At 56.8% G+C, this 21,549-nt stretch overlaps 1 protein-coding gene across 6 annotated transcripts in view; it reads left to right on the forward strand.

Moving 5' to 3' along the window:
- SKAP1 (src kinase associated phosphoprotein 1) overlaps positions 1-20,724 on the forward strand; it is a 157,760-nt gene extending 137,036 nt beyond the window's left edge. For 5 of the 6 annotated variants that reach the window (XM_054088453.1, XM_054088449.1, XM_054088451.1 and 2 more), the window contains 3 exons: positions 4,337-4,449; positions 19,855-19,972; positions 20,514-20,724. In XM_054088453.1, the coding sequence (XP_053944428.1) occupies positions 4,337-4,449; positions 19,855-19,956 (215 nt within the window). In that variant the 3' untranslated portion in view covers positions 19,957-19,972; positions 20,514-20,724. The remainder of the gene's footprint in view (positions 1-4,336; positions 4,450-19,854; positions 19,973-20,513) is intronic. The other variant, XM_054088450.1, reaches the window with a different exon arrangement.
- The last annotated feature ends 825 nt before the right edge of the window (positions 20,725-21,549 follow it).

Raw genomic sequence — 21,549 nt, forward strand, 5'->3', positions numbered from 1 at the left:
TAGACTCTCGCCTCTGCAAAGCTGGGCTGTGTTTCAAGAGGGAGAGGTTATCGCAGTGCCGGGAACGCCAGCCCTTGTGCCTCTTGGCTTTTGTGCTCCCGTCCAACTGGACCAAGGGCGAAGAGGAGATGATGGGAGTCCTTGAGCAGAGGACCAGGCTGTGGGGAGGAGGGACGGGGCTATTTCTTAATTATATCACGCGGCCAAAGTGCCAGATGAGCATTTGGCTAATGGAAAACGATTGCTTCTAATTTCTAAGAACCACGAGGATGCCACGATGCCAGAGCAGCCCAACAAATCCAGCTGAGAGCTGCAGGCTGCTCCTGCCAAGACACACATTTGCTCCGCTCAAGGCTGCTTAATCCCTGCCTTCTGCACTGGATGGGCTGCGGGGCTGCTGCCGCCGTGCGAGCTTACCGGTTGCACACAAACAGAGCAAAAATTCCTCAACTCGGAAAATCAAAAAGCCTGGCAGGCTGCCTTCTGTCGCGGGGCGCCGCGCTCGGCGTGGCGGGAGGTTCCACCCAGCACGAGCGCAGCAGTGAACACCCCTGAGCTGCAGACGGTTGTCATTAGGTTTCAGCATCAACAGGCTTCGAAAGCAACGTGCCCGAAGGCAAGGGGCTGGGGAGGATCCTGCCGCTCCCCCAGCCCCGGCTTCGGGCCGCACAGGCTGCAGAAGAAAATGATGCGGTTGTCACATTTGGCTGGTTTTGTTAATGACCCCAAGGCCCATAAACACGGGAGCGGGCTCTCGTCCCACTTACATCAGTGTAAATCAGCTGCGCTGAAATCACGGCTCTGCCCTGAACGCAGATTGGAATGTCTAGACGGGGCATTGGGGCTTTTTAAACAAAACCTCTTTGCTGGAAAAGCCAGGAGGATTAGCGCAGGGGGGATGCAGGAATCCTGGGATGCCTTGTCTGGATCCAGCCTGCATCCCACCAGCCTGGAGCCGGCAGGTCAGGAGGATCACAGACATTCACCGTCTCACGTGGAGGCTGCAGAGTGAAGCTCTCCCTTGTATTTAAGTGCTAAAATATGATGCAGGATCCGTTTTCTGCAAACGGTCTGGATTTTCACAAGCTATTCCGGGTAGCTGGCACAAAACTCTCTGTTGCTTTTGAAGCTGCAGCTGGGAAGCAAGCGCAGAGCGCAGCCACGCTTTCATCGCGAGGCATCTTCCTCGCCTGGCGCAATTCATGCTGACCTTTTGAAGGCAGGGCTGGAGGGAGGGCTGAGACCTTCAGTCCACGCAGCTGACAGAGCTGGAAAAAAAAAAACACCCAAACTGTTGGAAGCACAAACCTTCCTGTGGGCTGGAAAATCACCTCCTTTTCTACTCGCAGAGGATCCAGTCCAGGCTCATGTCTACAACCTCTGTTTTACCAATGGCTTCTCCTTTCTCCGCTCCTTGACAAGGTGGCGAGATGCCTTTGAGGTCTTCTTGTTCATCTGATAAGCAGGAAAGAGCAGATGTGGGATAAGGAGGCACCTCCCAAGTGTTCCTGGGGCAAGTGGGACAAGGCTGACTCCAGCATCCTCCCTGCGGGCAGGAAGATGCCGGGGTCCCGGTCCTGGGGGAGCGCTGGGGGGTAAATGAGCACTTTTGGCTCTGGAAAAATCTTGTAGGAAGTTGTGTTTTCAATCTCAATCCAAACCCACTTCGCCTCCCAGTGCATGAGAGCAGAGCTCTGTCTGAGGAGCAGAGAGATCACTGTTTCAATCGCTTTGCCGGCAAGTTCATAGAATCATAGAATCATAGAATCACCAGGTTGGAAAAGACCCACTGGATCATCGAGTCCAACCGTTCCTAACACTCCCTTAAACCATGTCCCTCAGCACTTCATCCACCCGTTCCTTAAACACCTGACGATGTTCTGTAGCATTTGAGGTGTCCAAGGCCAGGTTGGATGGGGCTTGGAGCACCCTGATCCAGTGGGAGGTGTCCCCGCCCATGGTGGGGAATTGGATGGGCTTTGAGGTCCCTTCCAACCCAAACCATTCCAGGATTCCATGATAACTCCTGGTGTTTTCGATACCTCCGGAGCAGCCTTTCCCCGGCTGTGTCTCACAGGGAACACCAGCAGGTCAGTGCCAAGGGCTGTCCCATCCTTGGTTGGTCTCTGCATTCAGATCCTCCTCACACACTCTCGTAATGATCTTTTGTGTTAATTACCTGATTTGCTGGCTCCTACCAAAGCTGCTGCTCGCCACATCCTCCCGCTCGGCACCCACACGCCCTGATATTTCCTCTGCCTCTGGTTCATAACCTCTGATTCCCGCACTTAGCACAAGCTTAAATAACTCAGTAGCTCCTACTCCTTCTATTCCCTTCACAATCTTTTCCTCACCACTGTGTGCTCCCCCTTTAATACTTTCCAAAGGATGCAGACCTACTTTTTTTTTCCCCCAGCCTTTCTATTTAAGTTCCCCAAGTCCCTGAGTCATTCCGGCTGCTCCCTGCTGTGCCGTTATCCATCGCTGTAATGTCCTTTTTCATATTTAGGTGATCAAATCTGGGCACAGCACTCCAGATGCACCCTTATCACTCGGTCCCTTATACCATATTAGAAACATTTCCTCCAACATGTGCTCAATATTTTCTATTTATGCTTTCTGGGCTCGGTTCAGCCGCACGGCAGAGCAGCGCAGGTCGCTGGTACAGCCCCGCTGCTCGAATCCTCCCCCTGCAGAATGCGGTTTTACTGGGTTTAATTATCCATAGGGGTCACATCATGGAGATATCCGTGTCGTGACATCTGGATTCACCCCCACTTTGGTGCTGTGCCGTCAGAACAGGCTCCTGCCTGACACCTTTGGTCCAGGAGTACGTTTTAACAGTCATCTTGTATGCTTAGAAACAGGGAATCTGGGATTTTTTTGGGTGTTTTATTCATGCTGGGAAATTTCTGTTGGATGCGTTGGGAAAAGTCGCTTCCCCAGTGTGCACACTGGGCATCTCCCTTGGCAGCAGGCCCAGCTGATCCCGTTGCACGGTGAGATGCTCTCTGCTGCCGTGGCAGGGACGCTCCTTTCATGGTGGCTCTGGTCTCTGAGCCAGACTTTGGGGTGGGAAATGCTATTCTGAGATGGCAAAGATGGAAGTGTTTTGTTCTGGAAGCGCTGCTGCAATGTATTCCAGAAAACCCAAGTGCGCGTTCAGCCCAGGGGGTTCCCCAGCCTCGGCACTGCTTGCCCACAGCCTGGTCAGCCCAAACGCATGGCTTTCAGCAAACGGATCCTTTGCCTTCCCTCGAAAAAAAAGGAGAAAAACAGAGTTTTCCAACTTACGTTGCCTTCCTGCAGCAGACTGTGATCACCTCGAACTCGCAGGCTGATGGGAAGATCGTGGAAAACCATGAAACCAGGACAAAGGGGAACAGCTGTTTCAGTTTTCAGCTGAAAGAGGAGAGATTGAGATGAGATCTTAGGCAGAAATGTTCTCCTGTGAGGGTGGGGAGGCCCTGGCCCAGGTTGCCCAGAGCAGTGGTGGTGCCCCATCCCTGGAGGGGTTCCAGGCCAGGTTGGATGGGGTTTGGAGCCCCTGATCCAGTGGGAGGTGTCCCTGCCCATGGCAGGGGTGGGACTGGATGGGCTTTGAGGTCCCTTCCAACCCAAACCATTCCATGATTCGGTGATTCTAGGATGGAGACCGAAGCTATCAGGTTTTCTCATGCAATAGAAGGTTTGGGACCTTCTCTGCCCTCCTGGGAGCAGGGTGTGAAGGCAGGTGTTTGCTCCATGCTCTCCCTGTTCCTGCTCTGGGTGCTGTTTCCTTGCTGCACAGGTCCTGCTCCATCGCCTGCAATCTCCTGCATGGCTTCTTTAATTAATAAACTCAGCTGTCACCCTCCGCAGCAGCATCTCCTCAGAGGCCCTGTGCAAATACCCTTGTTAATTAGCGATATTCCTCTTCCGTGGCTTCTGGCCCAGCTGTCACCGTGCTGGGGAGCCGGCACTGGTGCCACGTGTCCCCTCTTGACCAGGTTATGGACATCCACCTCGAGGACAGCTTGGTTTGAGCCGTAAGGGGAGATGAGGGACTTGAGAGAGAGGGAAAGCCTCTTCAGTTCCCTTTGTGGTTTGTAGTGAACGGCTTTAATTCCAAAACTGCAACATTTATCGATGTGTTTGTATGTATTTACAGATCCTGCAGTTATTTATTGACCAACCCCTTCTTCTTGCAGTCCCTCTTTGGTCTCTGCCTTTGAACTGAAATGCACAATTAATAACCCAAACATTCCTTTTCTTCTCCCGTCAAACATCAGCCCCGTCACCCCAATATATCCCCATGTAATTCCCATCACCCTGACCTCTCTTTCCTTTCCCCCAGGAGGTTCCCAACATGATTATGCTAATTACTACCAAGGCATGTGGGACTGCAGCAGCGAGCATCCCGACGAGCTCTCCTTCCGCCGCGGAGACCTCATCTACATCCTAAGCAAGGTAAGAACATCGGTGACAGCCCCATGTTCACCATCACGGGGATGAGGCTCAATCGCAAGGTCAAAAACTGGTGAAATGGCTAAAAATTGAGGTTTAAAACAGAGATAAATTAGCAGTTTGGAGGAGGAGGAAACGGGACCCGGACCCCAGCATGCCTCTCTCACCTCTGTGACTGCCCCAGCAGTGCCACTCCTGCCCCTACTCCTTGCTTTAACACACGACATTTCCAATGCCCCAAAGCAAGATTATTTTGGGTTTATTTTTTTCCCCAGTAATGGAGTCTGTACGTGCTGTTGCTCGGGTATTACAGGGGTAATTGAGTTGCTCAGCCGGGTGTGACCAGGGCTCCCTTCGGCAAACGCACGCAGGTGAATAAATTAAGTGTTTGCATTAGCGAGTCTGCAGGGACAAGAGCGGAGCCAGCGGTGCCTGTGACCCTCTCCTACCCTTGCTCATCCCTGCAGGGCTCCAGCCTGGCTCCAAGCCGGTCCCTGCCGGACCACGGTGGCCCCGGCTGGCAGCAAAGAGCTGAGGTGGTTGCATTTTATGGATGATGGTTTGCAAAGCACTTTGCATCCCAATCCGACACGGGAACATTTGTGGGGCTGTGCTTTGGTTTGGAATGCTCTTTGCGCCCCAAGGGTGATGATGAACCTGGGGGTTGCACGGTGTGGATGGGGTTTTGCAATGCGCTTTGCACACCAGTCTGATGGGCTGGGAAAGGTGGTGTTATCCACCTGGAGAAGAGAAGGCTCTGGGGAGACATTAGAGCAGCTTCCAGTACTGAGAAGGGCTCCAGGAAAGCTGGGGAGGGGTTCATGATTGGGGAGTGCAGGGATAGGATGAGGGGGAAGGGTTTTGAGCTGAAAGAGGGGAGATTGAGATGAGATCTTAGGCAGAAATGTTTTGCTGTGAGGGTGGGGAGGCCCTGGCCCAGGTTGCCCAGAGCAGTGGTGGTGCCCCATCCCTGGAGGGGTTCCAGGCCAGGTTGGATGGGGCTTGGAGCCCTTGAGCCAGTGGGAGGTGTCCCTGCCCATGGCAGGGGTGGGACTGGATGGGCTTTGAAGTCCCTTCTAACCCAAACCATCCCAGGATTCTATGAACTTGCATGGGAACAGCGATAAACTTGGTGGTTGGGACCCGTTTGCCTTTGGTGGGCTCCCACCCAGGGAAGGTCATAGAATCATAGAATAGTTTGGGTTGGAAGGGACCTTAAAGATCATCCAGTTCCAACCCCTGCCATGGGCAGGGACACCTCCCACTGGATCAGGGGCTCCAAACCCCATCCAACCTGGCCTGGAACCCCTCCAGGGATGGGGCAGCCACAGCTTCCCTGTTCCAGTGCCTCACCACTCTCATGGTGAAGAAATTCTTCCTAATGTCCAGTCTAAATCTACCCCCCTCCAGTTTGTACCCGTTCCCCCTCATCCTGTCCCCACAGCCTTTATGAACAGCCCCTCTCCAGCTTTCCTGTAGCCCCTTCAGGTGCTGGAAGGTCGCTATAAGGTCTTCTCAGAGCCTTCTCTCCTCCAGGCTGAACAACCCCAACCCTCTCAGCAGGGAAGGGTGATGTGTGCATCCGTGGCTTCACTGTGATGGGTATGGAGCTCTGTAGGTGAAGAGGACCTTCATCTCAGGCTTTTTAAGACCGAGGCCACCTTTTATAGCTGAGAAAAGAATCAGATTTAGTTTGGCACGGTGGCAGTAGCCACAGGATGCCCCAGGGTGGACAGAGGTGACCGGACGCCACGGTGATGGGCAGCAGAGTTGCAGCTGCACTGCCAGTCCTCCCGATGAAGGGTTTGTCCATCCATCAGAGCCCTCCAAGACGGATCCCCAGCACAGATCCCACAGGGCCAGGGAAGCAGCTCGTCCCGGGGGGCTCCAGGTTGGTGCTGTGTCTGCCCCGAGCTTGGCATGGGCATATCCACCCAAAGGTCTAAACCAGCCCGGCAGACGTTCTTAGTTGGTGTATTTGAAGCCGCCTCCTGCGCATCCTCGCGGAGCAGCTGCATCCCTGGCAGCAGCAGAGAGCAGCTTTAAGCCTGAGCTTTGAGGCCGTTGCTGGAAGGCTGAGAATTCCCCATCTGTGGATCTCCAAGCATTTTATGGCGGCATTTAGCAACTCGCTGCCCCCTGGGAAGGAGCTGGCATGCTCCGGGCACTGACCCACAGCCCTGGCTCCTCACCTTATTTATCCACGGGGGTGGCACCAGGAGCATCCCTGGGGGCGATACCTGCAGCCCCTGGTGCCCAAACCACCGCCGGAGCCTCGGTCCATCCTGCCGATGGCCGAGTGGGTTGGGTTCCCCCCCTTTGCACCAGCTCGGGAACACAGCTTGGAGTCACGGCAGGGTTTTCACTCTCTTCAGTGGCTCCAGATTGCAACTCTTGTGCTGGCTTCCTCACACGTAACCGATCGGTCCTGAGAGCTTTTCCCCCGTAAATTACTTTGTGCGACGGATGCTCGCGGCCACCGCAGAACGGAGGCGACGTGGGGCCGAAGAGGGGGGAAAGGAGGGAGATGGTGGAGGGGGGGGGGAAAGGTGTTTGAAAAGCCTGTTCACTCAGCTGCATTTTAATTTCCTTTTCAATCTTGTCCCAATTAATTTCGCAGAATTAATCTCACAGAAGCAAACTCGGCAGCATCGAGGCTGCTGCTTTTGCGGTGCGGTCGCTCTGTCTGAACATGAAATAGTAGCTAATATAAAAATCCATCTGGTGTGTTTGAAACACGCCGGCTGCTGCTCGGGTCCTGTCTGACATTTCGAGCATCAACAGCAGGGAAAAGTGATTTGGGGGTTGGTGGACACCGGGAGCTGGGGGGGACTCGGCAGCCGTGGGGCTGAGGATGGAGGGGATGCTGCGGCAGAGGGGATGCGCGGTCCTGCTCGGGGCAAGGGCAGCATCATCACCCGCTGCATCCCTCCTCGGAGCATCCCTCATCACCCGCTGCATCCTCGGAGCATCCCTTTGCCGCCCTGTCAGGAATGGCACCGTTGAGGCCTTTTCTTCTCGTCCCCCCGGGAGGCTCCTTGCTGCACCCCCAGTGCCACAGGGATAAGGGGACTGGGGGGGGTCACAGCCAGAGCTGACCGAGTTGCAGAGCCCATCCCTGCTCATCACCCCGCTTTGCAGGGACCCCAAAACGCCGCTACCCGGCTCCGTGCATGTGGGGAATGTGGGGAAAAGGAATTTGGGCAGGGGGAAGGAGCAGAACCACAGCGTCGCATCCCTTTCCCTGACACGGATCCCTTGTCCCCTGGCTGAGTGATTTGTATGTTATGATAATTATTTGAATGCGGAGAGACTTCCTATTTTAAGTGGGCTTAGTTGGATGTGACAAGCGGGCCATAAAAACAGATAAGTTAATTCTCTCAATTGCTTTCAGTGAAAGCGGGGGGGAGAAGGGGGGAGCATATTCCCATACCCCGGACCCCGAGCAAAAGGCGTGTGGTGACATCTAGTGGCATTTTGCCTGGATTTGGGGCCACGGCCCCCCAGTCCGCTGAACCTGGTGGGTGGGTGATGGAGCACACGTGTAACGAGTGCCGTCGGGGCTCAGCGCGCAGCCGCCTGCCGGGCGGTGGGCTCTGCGCGGGGTGGGCTGCGGGGATGAGCCCCCAGGGCTCGGTGACGATGGGCTCCCATTAATAACCCCTCTGGGAGGCTCCCGACGTTGGGAGGGATGGGGTGGGACAGCGGGGTCAGCTGGAAGGCAACGGTCACCCACCGGTCAAATTCAAGTGGGAGCCCATCCGTCCCCCGGCAGCCCCCTCGCCCCCCCAGCGGGAACCAATCGTCCAGAACCGGCGCTGGCAGCCTCATTCCTCCCAGGTAATTTTTATAAATGAGGGGACACCCAGCGCAGGCGAGGACAAAAGGGTGGCTGAGCAGTGGGGAGGCAGCGCCGGCGATGCCCAGCGCTGCATCCCAGGTTTTGCCCCATCCCTGGGGGCTCACCCACACATCCCTGGTGCTGCATCCCAAATTTTGCCCCATCCATGAGGCTCGCCCGCACCTCCCTGATGCTGCACCCCAGTTTTTTCCCCCCATCCGTGGGAGCTCACCCACACATCCTCAGTGCTGCATCCGAAATTTTGCCCCGTACCCGATGCCACATCCCAAATTTTGCCCCACTGTAGGGGCTCACCTGTGCATCCCTGGTGCTGCATCCCAAATTTCACCCCATCCGCACATCCTCAATGCTTCATCCCACATTTTGCCCCATGTGTGGGGGCTCACCTGCACCTTCCTGGGGCTGCATCCCAAATTTTGCCCCAGCCCTGCTGCTTCCACCCCACCCCAACGACCCCTCCAGCTCTGAGCCCTCTGCGACGCGTGACCCCGGTCCCCACAGGGCAGCAGTGGCCTTGGAGGGGACACACGGTGGCTTCTTCCCCGTGTTCATGGGACCCCATCACCAGCCCCAGTGGTCTCGGGCGGCTGCTGAGCCCGTGAACTCCACGTGGTTCTGCTGGGGGGGGGTGTTAAGGTTTAAGGCGTGCTCCGACCATTTATTTTACATTGAAATTTATAATAAATGCTGTTAAAGACTTCAGCTTTGACAGAGGTAATAATAAATTCACTGTTAAAGACAGTAGTTTAATTCCTTAGACCCTCCAATACTGCGCAGAATAAACTATATTCATCACCGAGTAATTTTTAACCACATAAATCTTTAAAACGAACCGTTGGAGGCTGTTGAGGCTGAAATATTGTGAATTTATTAGATATGCCCATGTAGTATTGAATTCAGAGGTTTCCATTGGAATATATTATGGGGGAAATTTGTGTCTTTAAGTGTGACAATCCTTCCATTTCCAAAGCCAGCAGCTCCTCCAGAGCCACCACTGCCTTTATCAGGCAGAGATTTAGTAACGAGCCCCTCGCTAATCGGCCGGGGAAGTGTATGGGGGGGGGGGGGGGGGGTGACATTTGCAGCGATGCCCCCGTTTCAAATGGGTGGCGAGATAAAAAAAAAGGCAAAGTAGGTTTTTGTTTGCAGCGTTAACAAATGCCCGGCGATTTCTCGGCTTATTTCATAAATGGAAGTGGAAATTTCACTCGGGGTTGTGAGTACGGGAAATATTAAAGTGGCGCCTCGTCATTAAAGCCATCCCTCCTCGGCAATAACTTTCCCCGGCTGCCGTCGGTTTATGGATCTACATATTCCGTACATATAGACGTCGGGGAGGGTTTGAGAGGGTTTTGTTTGCCAAGGGGGGGGATAATTGGGGATAAAGAGAGCGAGAGGAGACCTGAGAGTGAAACCTCAATTGTAAAAGAGATCAGGAAGGCGTTAAATCCAGCATCGATTCACCAAGAGGTGATGGGCATCACCTTCAACTTGGGAATTTAGGTTTTCCAAGCCGGTTTTGTCTCGGTTGGGAGGAAAATAGGGAATAGAGGGAGTGAGAGGAGCCCTGAGGTGAAACGCTGATGGCAGAACAGATCAGGAAGGCTTTAAATCCAGCACGGATTCACCAAGAGGTGACAGCATCACCCCTGCCGGCCTCACTCCTTGGGATTTGGGTTTGTCTGAGCTGCTTTTGTTTGAGGAGGGGGATAATCGGGAATAGAGGGAGCGAGAGGAGATTGTAGGTGAAACCCTCGCTGCCAAACAGATCGGGAAAGCTTTAAATACAGCGTCTATGCACTAAGAGCTGATGGGCATCACCTCTGCCAGCCTCCCAGCCTGGGATGTGGGGTTGCCCGAGCTGGTTTTGTTTGGGAGGAGAGGAGATAATCAGGAGTAGAGGGAGCGAGAGGAGACCCTCAGGGTGAAACCCCCCATTGCAAAACAGATCAGGAAGGTTTTAAATCCACCAAGAGGGGAAGGGCATCACCTCTGCCAGCCTCCCAGCCTGGGACTGGGGATCATCCGAGCCTGTTGAGCACCCGAGTTCCGAGCCGGCATCCTTGTTTCCTTTGCTGATGCAACACACCAGCAGACAGGAGGAATCTTTGTTCGTTAGAGAGAGACGGAGATAATTATAAACCCATCTCCCGGTTCATGAGGCGCGGGTAACATTTAAACCAATTGATGTGGTAACATTTAAAGCAGTTATATTGCAAAATGTCACGTACGGTCTAGTTTCATTAGAGACGCATTAATAGATGGATGGAATTGAAACTCCCTGGCCTGGGCATAAAATCAAGTTTGCCATAACTCAGCCTCCGCTGTGCCCTTCCCACCGCCGGAGCCCTCAGTGGTCTCAAACTTCCAGCGCTTCGTCGTCTCTGCAAATCAAGAGTTAAAAATGACAATCACAGGGGGAGAAAGGGGGGTTCGGAGGATCCTGGCACCCTTAATAGTCAGCATCCCCCATTTGTGCTCTCCTCCACCCGAGGATGCTCACGAGCCACCAGGCTTTCGCGCTCGCTTCTGCACCGTCTCGCCTTTCCTCCTCCTTTTTTTTTTATCCCCTTTTCCAAGCTGCTCCATCTGTAAATGAACAAACATCTTGATTTTATAGCCTTTTGCTTTGTAACACGGAGGGGTGGAGGGGAAGCGGGGAGTGGGGGGGGGGGGGAAGTAGTGGAATGCCTAAGTAAGACTTTAATTCCGAATTCATTTGCGCTCCAGCGATGAAGTTGTCACAAACCATAATGCAGTATTTAATTAAAATAACAGAAGTGTATCTCGATATGTCCTGGGGTAGCGATCACCAAATTACAGCCGGCGCTACCCGGCTCGTATCCGTGAAACGGTGATGTCTGAGGTACAGCTGAGCGGGTGCAGAAGAGGGAACGTTTAAAGCATCGTTCCCACAGAGGCTGCGCCTCTGCGTCCGTCCCCCCCCTCCTCTCCTGCTGAGGTTCCCCACTGGTTTGGGATCCTGCGTGTGATTTGGGCTGCGGGGGGGGTCCCAGCTCTGACTCCTGGTCCTTACCTGGGGGTGTCGGGGGGGTACAGAAAGGGGTTGGAAGCAGACAGGGCCGGGAGTGGGGTCTGGGGTGGAGGGGGGCACCCATTGCCAGTGCCCCCCATCCACCCATCCACCCATTCCCAGTGACCCACAGTCCTGGGGGCGGAGGGCGGCACCTGCTCCCAGTGACTCCCTGTTCCAGGATGGTGGTGGGTACCCATTCCCAGTGACTCCCTGTTCCAGGATGGTGGTGGGCACCCATTCCCAGTGACTCCCTGTTCCAGGATGGTGGTGGGCACCCATTCCCAGTGACTCCCTGTTCCAGGATGGTGGTGGGCACCCATTCCCAGTGACTCCCTGTTCCAGGATGGTGGTGGGTACCCATTCCCAGTGACTCCCTGTTCCAGGATGGTGGTGGGCACCCATTCCCAGTGACTCCCTGTTCCAGGATGGTGGTGGGCACCCATTCCCAGTGACTCCCTGTTCCAGGATGGTGGTGGGCACCCATTCCCAGTGACTCCCTGTTCCAGGATGGTGGTGGGCACCCATTCCCAGTGACTCCCTGTTCCAGGATGGTGGTGGGCACCCATTCCCAGTGACCCACTGCCTTGGGGCAGAGGGGGGCACCTTCTCCCCTTCTCCGCCTCCTCCCTGTCCCGGGGCAGAGGGTGGCCCCATGTCCCCAGGTTGGAGGGGAGAACCCTCTCCCAGTGCGCCCCTCGCGCAGCTCAGCCTCGGGGGGTTCCTCGCAGCAATCCGTAGGGGGAAAAGATGGATGGATTTGAATCATCAATTAATTAAGAGTCTAAATCCTGATGGAGGAACGGAGCCGTGACTTTGTGCTGGGGTTGGGCTTTGCGCTTTGCGCAGCAGGGGTGAACAAAACGGGGCTTTGGGAAGTCACGGAGCCGTTGCCTTCACCGTGTTCGGTGCCCATCCCTCGTCCTGGCCCAGGAGCCCCATCCAGCGGTGTCCCCCGCGTCCCCTCTGCCTCCCCAGCAAGGAGGGAAGGGGAATTAATTCCAGTGCCCTTTGCAGGGAAGAGGATATCTCAGTGGCGCCCATCACAGCGTGGGTCCGAGGGCTCCTCGCACACGCGTGTGCACACGCACGCATCTGCAGTTATTCCGAACCCTCTCCCAGGACACGGGCAGAGTTGAACTGAGACGGCGGCTGATTCTCATCAGGCGTGAGCATCGCATCCAGGGCTTTAAAGGCAAAAATAATGGGCTGTGGAGCAAATTTAGGAAATGGAGTGTGCGAGAAAGCAAATACAAACCCCTCCCGGTGTGTCCCCCCCATTCCTGGTGTCAGGGAGGAGCGGGGAGAGGGCAGGGATGGGTGGGAAGGGACCAAACCTGGGCTTATTTCACCTCCTTTGCAACTTTGCCATTAAAGTTGCACCTACAGCTCGGAAGTTTGTCCGTGAAAAATGGTCATTTTGTTTCCCCTGCTCAAAGCACGTTATTAAAATGCTAATTTAAAAGAAAAAGGAGTTAAATATCCAGCAATGGTGCAGTCTAATTGCAGCCATAATGAGCTCTCTAAATGTGAGTGCCCCTGACACACAGAGAGCATAAACAGCCAGCAAACACATCATTAGTGCTCACGTTCATTTATTCTGCCGACCTGGCTATGACCCCGCCGGGGGTCGGAGGAGCAGGTGGAGCCGCTGCCGCCCCCGGGGATGCGGAGCCAAGCGGGAGCGGCTGCCATGGCAACGGCGGGATGCAGCCCGGCCAACAGCCCCGCGCCCCCTCGAACCCCCCCGGTACTCCCCCTGCATCCTGAGCATCCCCTGCACTCCATGTACCCCATCTGCACCTCCCCTGCATCCTCCCCTGTACCCCCCTGCACCCCCCTCCACCCCTAGCACCCCCTCTGCACTCTCCCTGCACCCCTTCTGCATCCTGAGCATCCCCTGCACTCCATGTACCCCATCTGCACCTCCCCTGCATCCTCCCCTGTACCCCCCTGCACCCCCCTCCACCCCTAGCACCCCCTCTGCACTCTCCCTGCACCCCTTCTGCATCCTGAGCATCCCCTGCACTCCATGTACCCCATCTGCACCCCCCCTGCATCCTCCCCTGCACCCCCCCTTCACCCCAGCACCCCCTCTGCACACTCTCTGCATCCCCTCTGCATCCCTCCTGTACCCTCTCTGCATCCTGAGCACCCCCTACACTCCATCTGCGTCTTCCCCGCAGCCCCCCTGTACCCCCTCTGCACCGCTCCTACATCCTGAGCACCCCCAGTACCCCCTCTGCACCCCCTCTGCATCCTGAGCACCCCCTGCACTCCCTCTGCATCTTCCCCACATCCCCCCTGTACCTCCTCTGCACCGCTCCTACATCCTGAGCACTCCCTGCACCCCCTCTGCACCCTCCCTGCACCCCCTCTGCATCCTGAGCACCCCCTGCACTCCATGTACCCCATCTGCACCCCCCTGCATCCTCCCCTGTACCCCCCTGCACCCCCCCTCCACCCCTAGCACCCCCTCTGTACACTCTCTGCATCCCCTCTGCATCCCTCCTGCACCCCCTCTGCACCCCCTCTGCATCCTGAGCATCCCCAGCACCCCCCTCACTGCCTCTGCACCTTCCCTGCATCCCTCCTGTACACCCCCATACCTCGCCTGGGTCCCTCTCTGCACCCCATCTGTGCCCTCTGTGCACCCCCCCTGCATCCTGAGCACCCACTGCACCCCCTCTGCTTCCCTCCTGCACCCCTCTGCACCCCCTCTGCATCCGCCCTGTACCCCCCCTGCACCCCAGTACCCCTGCTGCATCCTGAGCACCCTCTGCATCCTGCACACCCCCTCTGCACCCCCCCATACTCCATGCACCCCTTCTGCATCTCCCCTGCACCCCTCCTGTACCCCCCCCCATACCTCCCCTTGCATCCTGAGCACCCCGTCTGCCCCCCCTGCACTTCACGCACCCCTTCCACCCCCTCAGTACTCTGGGCACCCTCTGTGCCCCCCTGCACCCTGGGCACCCCCTGCACCCTGGGCACCCCCCGCACCCCGCTGTGGAGGAGCAGCGTCTCCTGATGGAGGTGGAATCACAGAATGGTTTGGGTTGGAAGGGACCTCAAAGCCCATCCAGTTCCACCCCATCCACGGGCAGGGACACCTCCCACTGGATCAGGGGCTCCAAACCCCATCCAACCTGGCCTGGAACCCTTCCAGGGATGGGGCATTGACCACATCTCGGGGCAACCTGGGCCAGTGCTTCATTGCCTGAATCACACAAAATTCCTCCTTGTATCCAGTCTGAATCCTCCCCTCCTTTAGTTTAAAACCATCCCCTTCATCCCATCACAACAGGCCCTGCTAAGAAGTCCGTCCCCATTTTCCAAAGGAACCCCCCCCCCCCCGCTTTCAAAGGCTGCCTGCGTGGGATCGGTCTTGGTGCAATGGGGAAACTGAGGCAGGGAGCAGGGATGCATCTGAGCTGGAGCGTCGCAGCTCTTGGTCACAGCTGCGTGGGGATGGGGGGACCCTGGGACGCAGAGCGCGGCCCCTGTTGGGGCTCCCAGGGCTTCGGGGACCCCTCCCTCACCCGAGCATCCCCGCTGTTATCCCTGTGACCCCTCAGCCGAGCATCCCCGCTGTTATCCCTGTGACCCCCCAGAACAGGATGGGGCCCTCCGGAGCGAGGCATCGCGGCAGCTGCACGCGATAGCGAGCGGCCGAGGAAGGAGATTAATAAAAGCGATTCTTCGGAAATGATTTTTTGCTCCATTCCAGCCTGTTTGCTTCTAAACAGCCTTCGCTAATCGCCTCCCAGCAACAGCACAATAACTTCCCTCTGATTTTCTCCCCCCTTTTTCTCTTCCCCTCCCCTCTCTCCCCGCTGTCCGAGGGGCACGGGAACACCATCCCTGGGATATATTTTAAAATAAAAAATATCCCCACCGCCCCCCCAACCCCTCGCCCCCCCCTCGCGGCCCCCCCCTCCTCCCGTGCACTCTCGGTGAACCTGTGATATTGTAGCAATGGCCCTTGAAGTGCAGTGGGGAGGTGATTTAGGAGAATATTAAAGGCAATGTGGAGATTCGGAGGCGCCTCTCTCAGGGAGATCGGGAGAAAATACGCAGCACAGATGGGCTGAGCAGATTAAACATTTCCGTCACATTGTTTTCCAATTGTGTTTGCGGTGCCTGAGGGTTGGTGCTGCGGTCAGAGCGCGGCGGAGGAGGCGCAGAGCTGCGAGCCGCGCGCTGGAGGGAATAAATATTAATACGGCAGTTTCACATGGGCTCCCAATCCCATCAGGATCGGATGCTGCCGCCGCTATTGTCTCCCAACCCTGATCCTGGAGGCTGGTGGGGCTCCAGCTGCCCCTTCTGGTCCGGCCGCCGGCCGTCTGTCCCGGCCGTGTGTCCCCCCGTGCCATCCTCGTGAGACGCGGCATCGTGGTGAGGAGCCCACAGGGATGCGCATCCCTCCTGCCCAAGCCAGGTCATGCCTGGTGTGCCCAGGGGTGGCTCCTCATCAGGTGCCGCGGTCCGCGATGCTGCCTCGCTCGGTGCGTTGGGTGTTGCTTGGTTTTAATGGGAAAGGACCAATGGGCTGAGCGCCTTCCATCATCTGGAAAGACCTCAGCTCGAGGAGCAGCTGTGTTGTTGTCCTTGCTAGAACTGCCCCTTTGCCTCCTTGGGCTGGAGGTCATCCCTGCATGGACCTTCCCCAGCTGGGGACCATCACCTTCCTCTACCTCCATCAACCTCGGTTCTGCTTGCTCTGAGCTCCGAATGTCTGTTAGATGCTCCCTCCTGGGCCGGGATGTGGAGAGCCCGGTGGGATGGGACATGTGGACCCTGGTGGGATGGGACACGTGGACCCTGGTGGGATGGGACACGTGGACCCTGGTGGGATGGGACATGTGGACCCCAGTGGGATGGGACATGTGGACCCTGGTGGGATGGGACATGTGGACCCCAGTGGGATGGGACACGTGGACCCCAGTGGGATGGGACATGTGGACCCTGGTGGGATGGGACACGTGGACCCTGACGGGATGGGACACATGGACCCCAGTGGAATGGGACACGTGGATCCCAGTAGGATGGGACACCTGGACCCTGGTGGGGTGGGACGCTGTGGCCACCCCAGGTGTTGCCAGGTGGGACAAGGGGAGCAGTGCCCCAGCTGTGTGCCCTCAGCTCCTCGCTCCAGCTGAGAATTGAGTAATTGGAAGCAAGTGGGAATCATTTGGGGCTATAGGATTTACCCTACAAAAGAGCGGTGTGGGGTGGGTGGTGGTGGACCATGACCATCACTGGAATGACTCCTTGTGCCAGGCTGGGAAATGAACCAAGGAAACGGCGTTTGCGGCTGCATCCCACGGCTGGCTCCAAATCCCCCAAGGAGAGGTAACCCCTCACTTTCTGAGCTGGTTTTGGAGGTAAATAGATGTATAGCTGACCTGGTATAAAACTCGTCGGTGTCAGCCGACCCCGCCATACCTCATCCATGAATTAGATCCCTCCATTTTCCTAACAATAATGTATGACACTCAAGCACTAATAATGGGGCCGAGCAATCATAAACCGATAAGTCCCTGACTGATTGGCTTTTCCTTCGGCATCCATCAAAGCGTCATTGATCTTCTGTGCGAAGGAGGGTGATGAATGGCCTCCCCGGAGCCCGATGGGGTTGTTTACGAGGGATGGAGAAGGATCGTGGTGGTAAGGAGGGCTTGGAAGCACCGCTGGGGAGTAAATATCATCCCTGCGGTGCTCCATGGGGGAAGAGAGCCTGGGCGAAGGGCAGAGGGGGACGTTGGGTGGGATGATTGGGGCTTGGTGGAGCTGGGGAAGCGCTGCTGGAGAGATGTGGCTGCATGTTTAGTGTTCCACGAGGCAATCGTCCATCCGAGGCCATGCAGGGGACAGCTGACCACGTTCCCGTCGCTATCCCACAGGCGTTGGGATGTCCCCTCTGATGGGCACAGGGGAATCTGCAGCCGGGTCATTCAGGGGCTTTGCTTCCCCCTTCCTTGGAAGGGCATTGTTTCTTCCAGGCGATGCTGGAGGAGCCGTAGTGCAAAGCAGGGGGAGAACCTGGGTTGTGGTTGTCATCTTGTTATCTCTTTTCCCCCTTTTCCCCCTCCCTCGTTGCTGGGGATCAGCAGCACAAAGCCTTTTACAGCCCCGTGCACCCGCACGCCGTAAAAGCCCCGATTGTGAGCGATTATCTGAACGAGCGTCTGCTTCGGGTTCGCTTGGCACCGGGGATCTTGAGAATGAAACGTGGAGAAGCACTTTGAGGAGTGTTCTTGCTTCTGGGAGAAAATCACTTCATTTTGGGAGTGAAGCGAGGCTGTTACAGCCGTGTGGAGGATGGCTGGAGTGGGAGAGTGGGCACCAGTGTTGGTGTGACCCACAAATCCAGTTCCTCGTTATGTGTCAGCCTGGAAAGGGCATTGCTTTCCCAGTTTGCTCTTCCCAGCTGCTTTTCAGGGGATGGAGCAGAGCGATGGCTTTGCTTTGCCTCTTGGCTGATGCCTGGTGCTCCCTGCCAGGGTCCCCAGATGCTCCTGGCGTGGCATCAGCACCCATGGGTGCTGCCTCTTGCACCCCCTGAGCTGCCACACACACCTGATGGAGGTAAAGCAGGTGGATGGAGCCGAGCATCCCCCTCCCCTCTCTAAAGGGGCTCCAGGAAAGCTGGGGAGAGGCTCTGGATCAGGGAGGGCAGGGATAGGAAAAGGGGGAGTGGTTTTCAGCTGAAAGAGGGGAGATGGAGATGAGATCTTAGGGAGAAATGTTTTGCTGTGAGGGTGGGGAGGCCCTGGCCCAGGGTGCCCAGAGCAGTGGTGGTGCCCCATCCCTGGAGGGGTTCCAGGCCAGGTTGGATGGGGTTTGGAGCCCCTGATCCAGCGGGAGGTGTCCCTGCCCGTGGCAGGGGTGGGACTGGATGGGCTTTGAGGTCCCTTCCAACCCAAACCATTCCATGGTTCTCCTGATGCTGCTGTACCTGCACCGCCCAGGGCTCATCAGCCTCTCTGGATCAATTCTCTCCCCAATTACTGCATTTCCAGTCCCTTCTGTAGAGTCTCAGCTAAATTGCTTCCCACCCCCCTCAACCCCAGTCCAGGCAGGTACTGAGCACAAAGGCCCCATTAGTGTGTAATTAGGTAGATTCCAGCAAAACCATCCTCCAGCTCCCTCCTCCTCCTCCTCCTCCTCGCTCCCCCCATCCACAAGCCGGTCTCAGGCATCAGCACGTTAGCGAAATGTAAATGAGCACCTCCAGACGAGAGCAGAGTTCACCCTGCACTGGGCTCTGCCTTGCTGTGCCAGTGCACTCCTCGTTTTAATAGTTTAATAAAAATTAGCATAATTAACGAACATCTGTATGATCCAGAGTGGTGCAATTTGGCACTTGGAAACGAGGACTTAAACATTATTGCCGGGAGTTTAATGTTGTTTTAATTCTTTTTGGCACTGCGCGGTGAAATAAAGGCTCGGTGCCGCGTGTTCTCGGCTGGCTCTCATTTGCATTTCCCTCCCTTTGATTATGAGCGATCGCGGACTCCGCGGCAATTCATCAAAGCAGAAATTATTTTAAAATACCTCGTAGCGTTCGGGCTATGGCAGAGCCGGGGTGGGGGCCGGGGGCTCCCCCGCGCGCCTGGGGCATCGCGGCCCCTCTGCCCACGCGTCTTTGCTACACCAAAGACACCCCAATTTTTTTTTCCCCCTTCTGGCTTTGCAGCAGGATTTTTCCTCCCTGGTTGGTGCAGGGAATCCAGCTCCCATCCCTCCCTGCTCTTTCCTTCCTCCGCTCGGTGCCGGGTCCCCCAGGAGCATCAGGGTCGCAACCCGGAGAGCGTTGGGGCTCCTGGGACCTTTCCCAACTCCAGCAGCACCATCTGCAGAGCTGGAATTGTCCATCTCTGGTGGCTCAGCCCCAGCGAAGCCTTTGCCCGTGGGGAAGCAGGGATGAGCTCAGGATCCGTTAAACCCCCCAGCGTGGTGGGATGGGCACCGGAGCTCATGCAGGACATGGGATGGGATGCACTGTTGTGTTCTTCACCTGCAAAACCTCCTTTGAAAAGAAATTATCTCCTGTTTTGATGGCAAACTTGGTACGCCTGTGTGTGCTAACCCCTCTTCTCGCCCACCAGGGGAAGTTTTCTCGGTGTTATTCACCTCCACGTCTGCTGTCAGGGGGAAATCGGGTGTAAATGTAGGGAGGGGATGTGTTATCCAGGTCTGACCCACCTGGAGGGGCTTCTCAGAGCGCCGCGCTGGGGCCTGGGACATCCCTAGAGGTCCCATCTGTGACTGAAATACCCCAAAATATCAGGGTGTGATAAAGCTGAGTGAGTCCCAGGCTGTGCCCCACAGGACCCAGGCAAAGGGGAGGGATGAGGAGGGTTAGGAAGGAAAGCAAAGGATTTCCAAGGGGGAGAGGTGAGACGGAGCCCTTTTCAAGTGGGAGGCGGGGGGGCTGCTCTCTGTGGATCCAGGAACCGAAGGAAGGGATCTGACCCCTATCCCTCGGGCTGTGTCCCCCCAGGAGTACAACGTGTACGGCTGGTGGGTCGGAGAGCTCAACGACGTGGTGGGAATCGTCCCGAAGGATTACCTGGCACCCGCCTACGACCTGGAGGGGCGATGAGGGGCGCAGCCCCCAGGTGAGAGCTGGCACCCCGCGATGCCCCTGCTGGGGACGGGCGCGGAGGTGGGTGCTGGGGGGTGGCTCCGTTCCTGGGGTGCCCTCGTGTCTCCGAGAGGCTGAGCCTTGAGGATTGTCTTTGGCTCCATCTCCTGGTCTCCATTTCACGTGGGAACCACAGTCGCAGTTCAGGGACGATGCCACCCTCCCCGCGTCCCTCCCTGCCTTACAAATCCTTCAAGTTCCATGGGAGAAACATGCCCAGAGAAGCGGCGCGCAGCTCTGTTGGACCCGGAGCGCTGCGCGTCACTGGCTGTAGCACCAACACTGATACCAAACCCTGGACATGCACTGTTTTTCTCCCAAACAAACCCCATTATGGAAGCATTTGGGGAAACTGAGGCACGGGTCAGGGCTGGGAAGGCAGAGGGGATCTGTGGCTGAGCTCAGGGCAGCGAGACCTCCACGTTTGCCCAGAGATCTCCTGCTCTTTTCGTCACTGATGTGTGAGGCCATGTCAGTCCCAGCCTGTGTCTCAGTGTCCCCCTCCCCAAATCCAGGTGCTTCTCTCCCTGTCCACGCTGAGAAACCGGCTACGCTGTCCCCCCCCAACCCCAGCTCCCACGGGAACACGGTGCATGAGGAAACCCACATCCCATCACCCTGCTGAGCCCCTGAGCCCGGCGCTGCCCCGTGGTACCCGCAGCGATGCCATGGGCACGGGGTGGGGCTGGCAGCCCACAATAAAGCCGTTTTCCTCTCCACATTTGGCTGCTCCAGGCTTTGCCGTGGATCTGGAAGCAGTGCTGGGTGCGAGCAGAGCCCCTTCGCCTCTTGTCCCGGCTCTGAGCATCACCAGAGCTCTCCAGTCCAGACTCATCTCAGCCCATGGCTGAGGGTTAACCCAATGCATCCTCCTCCTCCTCCTCCCGCACTTGGCTGAAGGACCACTAGATGGTGGTAAGTGCCTGCTGACTGCAGCCTTCCCGGGAAGGGTGCCCAAACCCCCGGGCTGCAGCCCCGGCACCCACAGCTCTTGTCTGGCTCCGGTGGGAGCATCGCCCACGGGGTGAGCGCAGGCGCAGCCGAAGGGCTGCTGCGAAGCACAGCTGTGCAGGTGTTGGGACGCCAGGAACAAGCGGGGACCCCATGGGCAGGCAGGGATGCAGACTGGGAGAGAGATGAGGTTGTTGAGAGAAGAGGAAGCTCTGGGGAGACCTTAGAGCAGCTTTCAGTGCTGAAAGGGGCTCCAGGAAAGCTGGGGAGGGGCTCTGGATCAGGGAGGGCAGGGATAGGACAAGGGGAATGGTTTTCAGGTAAACGAGGGGAGATTGAGATGAGATTTTAGGGAGAAATGTTCTCCTGTGAGGGTGGGGAGGCCCTGGAACAGGGTGTCCAGAGAAGCAGTGGCTGCCCCATCCCTGGAGGGGTTCAAAAACCGTGTGGCCGTGGCATTTGGGGACACGGTTTAAGAGGCACAGTGGGGTTGGGCTGACAGTTGGACTGGATGAGCTTAGAGGGCTTTTCCAACCTCAATGATTCCATGAGTGCCAGCCTTCCCGGGGAGGGCTGAGGATGCGCTGTCTGGAGAGCCTG

This window comes from Cuculus canorus, chromosome 25 (genome assembly GCF_017976375.1).
Source record: "Cuculus canorus isolate bCucCan1 chromosome 25, bCucCan1.pri, whole genome shotgun sequence".
NCBI classification, from domain to species: Eukaryota; Metazoa; Chordata; class Aves; order Cuculiformes; family Cuculidae; genus Cuculus; species Cuculus canorus.